The sequence below is a fragment of the Fukomys damarensis genome, unplaced genomic scaffold (assembly GCF_012274545.1).
Source record: "Fukomys damarensis isolate Sample0158 unplaced genomic scaffold, DMR_v1.0_HiC HiC_scaffold_2, whole genome shotgun sequence".
Classification (NCBI taxonomy): Eukaryota; Metazoa; Chordata; class Mammalia; order Rodentia; family Bathyergidae; genus Fukomys; species Fukomys damarensis.
The window spans coordinates 45,493,233-45,503,403 of NW_022900914.1; the positions used below are offsets into that span (position 1 = coordinate 45,493,233).

Sequence of the window (10,171 nt, forward strand, 5' to 3'; positions counted from 1 at the left end):
CAAGGTGATATTAGAAAGTGCAGCCTTTGGGAGATGATTAGGTCTTGACAGTGGACTACTCATGCGTGAGATTAATGCCTTTGTGCTAGATTTCCAGAAAGCTGCTTTGCCCCTTTCTCCTTTTGAGACCACATTGAGAAGTGAGAGTCTACAACCCACAAGAGGGTCTTTGCCAGACCCCAACCATACTTGGCTGAGCCCAACCTTGATCTTGGACTTTCAGCCTCTACAACATGGAAAGTAAGTTTTTTGTTGTTTACAAGCTACCTACTTTACAATTATTTTGTTACAGGAATCTGAATGGACTGAACAGATGAGCAATCCCAAAATGTTGTAGAAGCATTAAAAAATAAAAAACAAAACAAAAAAACCCAACCTCACAGGAAGATTCAGTTGGGAAGGATTATTAAAAGTCAACAGTGTTGCAAGAGGGTCCAAGGAAATAGTTCAGTGACAAAGCACTTGCTAGCATGTGTGGGACCCTGGGCTTGATCCCCAGCACCGTCTTGCTTCATTAAAAAAAAAAAATGTCTTGAGCAAATATACTTGTACAAGGAAGAACTTTAATTTTCAGGAAGAATCTTGCACCTGCAGCTAGGGGCCATGAGTTCATGTTCTTTCACTGATACTTTGGGGAAGTCAATTGATTCATGTCAGCCACTACTTCCTCATCTGTTCAGTAATAACTGTCCTTCCTACCTTCTAGGGATGTTGTAATAATGAAATGGGAGTGGGTGTCCTGTTATTATGTGAAAGAGCCAGTAAGGCTCAGTGAACATCTTGTATATACTCAGCTACATCTAAGATACTATAGCAAACAGAGAAGTAATAGAAGACCTAGCTCCTGCTTTCCTAGCTGACATGATACAACCAAAATACAAAAAACAAGTGAACCTCCCTCCCAATATCTACTGCAATGGTAGGGAATATGGTACAGTCTCTGAATTCTGGAAAAGTTAAGGGGAAAGATGTCAGTGAGGGCTGAAATGTTACGAAGATTTGTGAAGATAAACTGTATGAGTCCTTTCCCTGTGACTCTCCTTCAAGGAAATTTGCTTTAGAGAAGATACCTAGTTCAACATGTATTTGCATATGCTCTAGTGTTCCTGTGGAAAGTGAAAGAAAGAACTTCCAGTCTTTTTTGAGGAACAAAAAATGAATGAGAACTGTTGCCTTAAATCAATGCTCTCCAAATGGATATCTAAGACAATCCACTCGGATACAGGAAGAAAATGTAAGATCCTCCTTTATTTATTTTCACCTTATAAAAGAAGATTTTCAGAATAAAAAGACAACTCACAGGATGGGGAAAAAATGCTTGTAAACCATAAGGGACTAATATCCAGAATATACAGAGAGCTCCTAAAACTCAACAATAAACAATTTGATTTTAAAAATGGACAAAGGGCTTAAATAGACATTTTTCAAAAGACGAAACAAATGGCTAATGTATGTACAAAGGATGCTATAATCACAAATTAATAAGGAAATACAAACCAAAACTACAATGAGATACTCTTCTAACCCAGTAGGATGCCTGTTATCATAAATCAGAAAATAACAAGAATCTGTAAGAATGGAGAACAACTGCAAGCAACTCTTGTACACTATTGGCGGGCATGGAAAACTGGCACAACCACTACAGAAACATACAGTTTTAAAAAAATTAAAACTAAAATTATCATATGATCCAGCAATTCTACTTCTGAATATACACCCCAAAGAACAGTATACACAGTCTTGAAGAAATATTTGTACAGGCCAGGGATTTAGCTCAGTGGTTCCACTGCCTGCCTCACAAGCACAAGGGCCAGAGTTCTATCCCTGGTACCAAAGAAAAAAAAAAAAAAAAAAAAAGGAGAAATATTTGTACACCTATATTCACCATGGGTATAAAGTAGAAATAATCCTAGTGTCCAGAAGAAAATAAATGCAGATATGGATAGATAGATAGATAGATATAGATATCTATCTATCTATATATATATATAATTATGGAGCCTTAAAAGGGAAAAAAATTCTAACATGCTATAACATGAATTAATCTTGAGAACATTATGCTAAGTAAAATACCAATCACAAAAAGACATTTCACAACACCATTTAACATGAAGCACTTAAAATAATCAAAGTCATAGAGTCAGAAAGTGGAATGATGACTTCCAGAGATGAGGAAGAATGGGTAAAGGAGAGTTATTGTTTAAAAGGTGCAGAATTTCAGTTTTGCAAAATGAAGAGTTATGGAAACGGTTAGTGGTGATGCTTGACCAGTATGAATATATTTAATAATACTGAAATGTATACTTTAAAATGGTTAAATGGTAAATTTTGTTACATATATTTTACCACAATAAAAATTGGAAAAAATAGTATTTTTATTGATACATATGGTCTAACACTAGTGTTCCCATTTAGTCCACAGTGTTTCATACTTGCTTGATGACAAGTCTTTCAACCCACGAGGAGCTACAGAAGCTCATGTAGACTCAGTTAAAGGGATTTACTAATTACATTGTTTTAAGTAAATTAACACTCATAAGAAGGGGGGAAGCTTTAAAAGATTCCTGTAGAGAAAACCTGGATTAAAGATAATGTAAGCATAAATGAACAAGAGAGGCAAAGCTGTTATTTCCATTCCTGGTATACTCTTCATCCAGCACGTTACAACATAGACACAATCACAGCCTACTAAGATACAACAAGAAGTCTGCCAAAAACTTGTTGAGATAATTCAGAATGTCAATTTGCTCTGGGTGAGGTGGTGTACACCTATAATCCCAGCATTCTGAGAGGCTGAAGCAGAAGTTAAAAAAGAAAAAAAAAAAAAAAAAAAAAAAAGGTTGGAGATAGCTCTGTGCAAAGGACTTGGGTTCAACCCCCAGTACTGCAAAAGAAAAAAACAAAAATTCATATCCACTATCATTTATCTATAATCAACTTCATTCTAAATATAGAGTGCCTTCAGGTATTAACTAGTGATAGCAAGATGTGAAAGTAACATAACAACCCTATATATAAACAAATGGCACTTTTTTGAGGGAGGGTCTTGCTCAAGGCTGGCCTTGAACTCACAGCAATCGTCCTGCCTCAGCCTGCTGACTGCTGGGATTACAGGCATGCACCACCACGCCCAGCAAGGTGGCATATTTTTAGCTGAGTGTTATGTCATGAAGTTTAGACACTACTGCCCTAAATCTGCATTACCCAACAGAACTCTTTGTGGTTATAAAATAATTGTCATGGGCTGGGGATTTGGCTTAGCGGTTCCACCACCTGCCTTGCAAGCGTAAGGGCCTGAGTTTGATCACCAGTTCCAAAAAAATAAAATAATAATAGTTTTATCTGTCTGGTCCAAAATTCTAAGCACTAGGTACATGTGGCTATTAAGCAACTGGAATGTGGCTCCAGTGTGAAAAATTAAATTCTTATTATTTTTTTAATTTAAGATCATTTAAATTTAAATAGCCACATGTGGCTTGTGGCTACTTTATTGGACAGCTAGCCCAGGGCCACTGACAGATTATTAGCTCTATCACAAAACATAAAGCTCCCTGGCAAACAGTACACTTTCAAGCTTTGTGTCTTTGGCTATGTTATCTTACTTAGGAAGTTCTCCTACCCTTCTCTATCTAACAATAAGCTCTCATTTTTGAAGACACGTCTCAAATGAAGAAACTTTTGTTTAACTTTTCCTGGTGGCTCGCCACCCCACAAAATTAACTGTTCCCTGTATCTGTTGCCCTTGCCTCCTCCAATCCCCCCATTTCAGCACTCACAGCTATTTTCCCCCATGTCTGAATCCCATGACTCCTTGAGTTCCCCAAGGCAGAGTCATGTCTTACTCACCTCTGCAGGATGCCTGGCCCACAGTGAGCGTTCAGCATCATTCCTCAGTAAAGCAGTCCTGACCTCCAATTCCAACTCACAACTCTTCCACCAACCAAAATGGTGCTGCCAGAAATGCAAACTGCAGGGAGTCTTTGCAACCATAGGCTAGATGCTATTTCAAAAGATGATACCATTCCTACTACTCTAATCTCTCTGTCTCTGTTAACATACAGATGTCACAGTTATCTCTTAAGTAGGCTTAGCAGATATCTCTCATACTAAGAGCACATAGTAAAAGGTGGTACTAGTCCCTTTTCTGAAGGGTGAACTTTCAAATACTGCAAAGTAAAATGATGGCTCTGATGCAGTGATTTTTTGAATGCTTATTAATATTTATCATCTTTCTTGTGTATTCTACGTCATTTTAGCTATTGAGGTACAAGTACACGCCCACACACACATTCTCCCACTCAAAACCCATGTGCTCGCTCTCCATCATTTATCACTAAATGAGCTTCACTTTGTTAGAAAGACCAAAGGAAAGGTTTTGACCACAGCAATTGCTTATTCTGGACTTCATTTCTGAATTCTGGATTTGGCTATATTTAGCAAAGCTATAAGCGTCATCAAGTCTGAAGCCAGGAAGAAGACACCATTCACAAACCACCCCCTGAAAATCTGCAGTTTGCCTCTGAAAGACCAGAGTTCCCAGCAGGCAAAGACATCTGAAGTGCGAAGGATCAAACTGGTGTTTGCGTCAAGAGAAGCCCTCAGGTGTTTCTAACCAGTCTCTCAGTGTTCAAAGGGCTCCATAAACTTACTCCTTCCTTTTCTCGCCAACAGATGTTCTACTCTAGTCAAATATCCTTACTATCTCCCCTGTTCATTCCTTTCTGTAACACTGCTTAACACACATACACACACACACACACACACACCTGCCTGCTTCTGCTTCAAGCTTCTTGCCTTTTAGGACTTTCCTAGGACACCCCTGACCCAGACATTAGCTGTTTCTTTTCCTCTCAACCAGCACAGCACTGAGGTACGGCAGGAGAGCAGTACATACTTAAAGCTATGACAATTCTTCTCAAGGGCCAGGGCCACTGAGCAGCAATCATATCCGAATGCACATGTGGAAGCACATACAAAAGAACTTCACTCTGTCACTCCATGTCCTTTCCCTGATTCTGGAGGGGTAATCTGTACTACCCAAAATAGTAACATCAGACTAGTCAGTTTTCCTGAAGTATACTGTTCTGTTTCACCTCTCCACACCCTTGTACATGCCATTCCCTCTGGCTGGAAGGTCTTGGGTGAACCTCAGTGGAAACATCTGCTGAGTAATTTCCACTCCTGTTCAAACTTTCTATTCACTAAGAGCCCAAATCCCTAGACCCTTACTTTTTATCAACTCCTAACCTCTCTCACTATAGTCTAAAGAATATGCTGAGGGCTAGACACTTATCTCAGGGTTATTTCTCATCTATTGGTCTATGAGTCCATGTCCCATCTAACTTCTTATCTCTGGGACCTAATACAGTGCTACACAAAAAAAGCATTAGTAAATGTTCACTAGATGAATATATATGTGCATTGTATTGATACCACCAAGATGTTCAAATTATATGCTTTTTTTGTGTGTGGTGGTGGACTCACATTTTTAGGCCCTACTACTTTGCACTACAGATAGGAAAAATCATGGAGGCTTTTTTGATTTGGAGTTTTAGCTCTCATTAGCACTGGACCTGGATAAGAAAACTGTTCTGAGAAGCTAGCTAGTCAGTCTTACACAGAATTGATACAGTTCTGGAAGATTGTCTTGGACACAGAGAAGGCATTCAATATATACTTTTTAAGCCCGGCATGGTGTCACATGCCTATAATCCCAGCACTCAGGAGGCTGAGGCAGGAGGATCACTGTGAGTTCGAGACCAGCCTGGGCTACATAGTGAGTTCCAGGTCAGTCTCAAATACATAGTGAGACCCTGTCTCAAAAACGTAAATAAATAAAACTAAATAATGTATTTTTTGTTCAAAGCTTAGATAAAAGGCTTAATTGGGCTAGGGATGTAGCTCAGTGGCACTGGCACTGCATGGGCCTGGTAAGTGCAATGTTCTGAGTTCAATCCCACAAACTGACCAAAAGAAAAAAGAAGGCTTCATATAGCTAAAGAAGCATTACAAAACTATTGCTTCTTAGTCCTTCTTTAAGCATTGCTCTAATTTTCCCCAAGAGCTCTTTTGGAAGCTTTAATCAAATCTTCCTTTGATAACACACACCCATTAGCTCAGATATGAGTTAGCATTTCATAATGGCATCTTTACCAAGAAAGCTGGAAGGTATCCTTCCCACCGCCAAGCCTAGGAATAGCCATATCCCTCCAAATGAAGACTCAGTGCCTTTTTTCCCCCCGATAAATTTTCCCTGAACCACTTAGCAAAATCAGAACACAAAGACTGATGTTGCTGATAGAGATGGCACCCCAGTATCTGTTTCTTAGGGTGCCTACAATTCCTCACTATGAAGCACAGATCAATAACTACACGAGGGAGAAAGAAATAATCAACAGGATATGGTGATAATCAGGCTGACGTTTGAAGGCCCATATATCACTCTCCATAAACTGCCTGGCCACTGCCCTGAGCACCTTATGTACAACTCACTGTCCTTAAACAACTCTGGTTGGGAATGATGGACAGCTCAGCACTCAGGCCTCAAAGAAGAGGGACCAAGGAGGAAGCCTGGCTACCTAAAACACTGTTGACCCTTTAAGGAGCTGGTAAGGTTTCTTCAAAGAGCATCTGGCTCAGTCCACCCACAACGGGGGAAAGGGATTATTTCTGATTGCTATAGTCAAACTAGCTTTCACATTACACTTTCTCTCTTTATGTATTTATCTATAGATTTTTCTGGTAATTAATGGCTACCACTTATTGAGCAAATGAAAAATGTTAAATATATACCTTGGCATAGGGCAGTAGTTCTCAAACCTTAGTTTACATCAAAACCTCCCTAGAACTTGGTAGTAAAGCCCCATATCCACAGTCCATAGAGTGAGGCCTTAGAGTCTACCTTGCTCACAAGTTTGCTGATGCTAAGGATGCTCTGGACACAGGGTCCCTCTTAAGAACACTGCCACAGGAAAATAGAGATTCAGGGTGCTCTGGAATGTCTGTCATAGCACCACAGCTGGTAAGAACAGATCCGAAATTTGTTTGACTCTACAGTCAGTGCTGACAACCACACTACAGTATGTGGGAATGTTGTCTTGTCCCAAATTTATGAGCACCTCCTTAAAGGCAGGCAGCACAATTATAGCTCTCTCATCCCCTTTCAGAGCTTAGTAGTACCTCTGGACTTCACAGATACTACAAAAATACTCTGTATATTGAACCTTACTTCAAAGCCCACAAATTCTGACTCAAATATAGTCAAAGAACATAAAATAGGCAGCATTGCCAGACCTGACATTACAGGACACTCTCTCTTGCTACTCAGTCTTTGCCCATGTGGCCACCACAGTGGCTAACTGCTACTCATTCTTCAGGCTTTTTCTCTTGTACAAAACAGTTCTTGACTTCCTAAAGCTGGGGGCCCAAAAAATAAATAAATAAAATAAAATTCACAGCCACTGCACACTACGCTTATCTCCATGATGGTACTAATTAATTACTCTGTTACAAGTGGCCAATTTTTATCTCTTAAAGCAACTCATAAACTCTAGCATCTAGTTTAACATCATATTCCCAAAGCCTAGCACAGTGCTTGGCACGTGATAGGCAATCCATAACTATTTGTTAAGTGAATATATAAATGAAGGAATGCAGAAGTGCAAGTTCTACTTGAAAATATCATAATGCATGATGCGCAGTTGTCAAGCATGAACTCTAGGTAAGAGGAGGCCAGCCTAGATAACAAACACCAATTTTTCCTTTTCTCTTCTCCATCACTCTTCTCAGACTCAGAGAAGGCACCGGTGAGGGCACCACCATCCTTTCTGAGACACCATCCTAGATGAACAAAATGCTCTGGGGCTATAAGGTCAGTAAAGGCCATGAAACAGGGAGGAAAGAGCTCTGCGCCCCCTCATTGCTCCTCATCTCTCTCTCTCACATACACTCCTTCTCCCTTTCTCCACCCCACTGCAGTAAAGTGCTTTGGCACAGGGATGAAAGAGACAGATCAGACTCAAGGGTAGAGATCTGGCAGCGGGCACAGAAGCATCTCCCATACTGCACCAAAGCCTACAAGGAAGGATCCAGAGGGACAGGGACAGGCCCCGGATGAAGTCCAGCCAGAGTAGTACTGAGAAAGAAAAACAGCAATAATTTCACAAGGACAATAATTGTTGGTTTAAATAAATGAATAAATAAGTGTTTTTCGAGCACTGTTTTCAACCCTACTCCAAAAGAACTAGGCCCTGTTGAATCCAGTGCTTGCACAGGCTGGGAACCAAGCGGCTTCTCCATCTTCTCAACCCACCCACCAGCCTACAACACTCACCGTGACAGGCATTTCCTAGGCCCAGGTAGGGACCTTTGCTTCAGTCTTAGCTTGCAAGATTTTAAAAAGGGCCTCTTCACTTTCTCTCTTCCCTAGCTAACAGAATGCTCCCTACCACTATGCTGCAGCAATAGAGGCCTCCCCCTCCCCAACCCCTCACAGCCTATAAAACCTACAGCAGGTCGGCCCCATCCAATTAGTTTGAATTGCTTCATGCCAAGGAAATTGCTGCTTTTATTAAAAATAAAAGCACACTAAGCAAGCAACGAGCTGTGAAAAGTATGAGTCTGGCATAATTATGAAGGTCGAGGTTAAGGTTACCAAAAGAAACATGCAAAGATTTCCCAAAAGCCTGGAGAATAAAGATGTATTTCAGAGATATACAAATGAACACACACGGAGGGCATTTACACAGCAGATCTAAACATCTTCTTAAACAGAAGAGAAACAAAATCAGAGCCACTCTCAAGTTATCCTTAATAAAAACTAAAACAAGCAGAAGAGGGGCTTATGAGACTGAATTCAAAATAATCACATTCATTTCATATCATTTCTGTTATTTTAGCTATATCCTGGGGAATCTGATTACAGTTGAGCTAGGAAACAAACCTAGTAAAATCCACCGAGAACCTTGACTCAGACAAACACATTCCTATTCCCTGAAAATCTTCTCTTCCTTTCAGTATCTACTTATAGAAGTGGGAAAGTTGGGTAGAAGAAACCCATCTCTCTTCTTAAAGATCCCCCCATCCCATCCTTCAGCCTTCACATCTACATTCAAGTTTTACAAGATGACAAGCCCACCACCCAGCATTTCATGTCAAGCTTTATACTTTCACACACCCTATTTCTGTCTGATCCGCATAATTCAGTAAGGGAAAGACGATGGTTTCTCAATGCTTTTTTTTCGAAAATAAAAAGCCACTGAGGTAAACAACTTCAACAACCCACCCCCACCCCTTTATACTCTGTCACTTTCCAATCTCAGTTTCAAATCTCTCAAGGACAATGACTCTCACAGGGACAGTGAAGGGGGAAGGGTGGGTCAATTGGTCAAAACCCATTCATAGATTCAACTAGACACCAGAGTCTTGCCACATCAGCACAAGATTTTAATTTACGGCGTACTGAGTTCCACCATACCTTCTGCCAACACCTCGTCCACAGTGACCTGCTGTCGCCCAATACCAAAGACCCTTCCGATATAGCCACTGCCCAGGCCGGAGGTGCTGCCCCCTCCTCCGCTGGAGCCGGAGCCCAGGCCAGAGCCGCCCTGCTCTCTCCGGGAGTCGAAAAACTTCTTCATCTTGCAAATAAGAAGCAGCAACGCAAAATGCCGATGATTTCTAGATTTTTTTTTTCTTTTTTAAGAAAATAGATCTAAAGATTTCTTCTCTGATTTCAGCTCGAAGAGGAGCCACCCGAATCCGGCCTTGGGGGTGGGAGCTGAGGGAGGAGGATGCCTATAGGAATATGCGTGTCAATCGCGCGGCGGGTCCCCTCCTCCTCCAGAGAGCGATTCGTGTAAGTTTAAACCTGTGATGACAGAGGAAGAGAGAGGATGAATCAGTAACATACTTAAAAATTCAACTGCTGAGTCCTAAGGGTAGCAAAGCCATCATCCTGGGGAAACGCTTCATGCATTTTTCCTGGCGAGAAAAACCCTGAGTTGAAATCGCATCCCCACCCCAGGACCCCAGATCCCCGTGCCCGGGGCTAATAAAGGAGGGATTCCGGCAGCCGTGGGCAGCGCCGACCCTGCCGGGCACTGCCTCCCCCGCCTCCCGGGTTCCCCACTTGCCCCGCCAGGCAGCATCCCCGCGGCACCCACTTGAGAAT

At 41.2% G+C, this 10,171-nt stretch overlaps 1 protein-coding gene across 14 annotated transcripts in view; it reads right to left on the bottom strand.

The window, feature by feature from the left end:
• Positions 1–9,978, bottom strand: part of Aak1 (AP2 associated kinase 1) — a 154,931-nt gene extending 144,953 nt beyond the window's left edge. For 3 of the 14 annotated variants that reach the window (XM_010609674.2, XM_010609675.2, XM_010609672.2), the window contains exon 1: positions 9,476–9,978. In XM_010609674.2, coding sequence (XP_010607976.1) covers positions 9,476–9,638 — 163 coding nt within the window. In that variant the 5' untranslated portion in view covers positions 9,639–9,978. The remainder of the gene's footprint in view (positions 1–9,475) is intronic. The other 11 variants (XM_010609673.2, XM_010609676.2, XM_010609681.2 and 8 more) reach the window with 6 other exon arrangements.
• Positions 9,979–10,171: the final 193 nt, after the last annotated feature.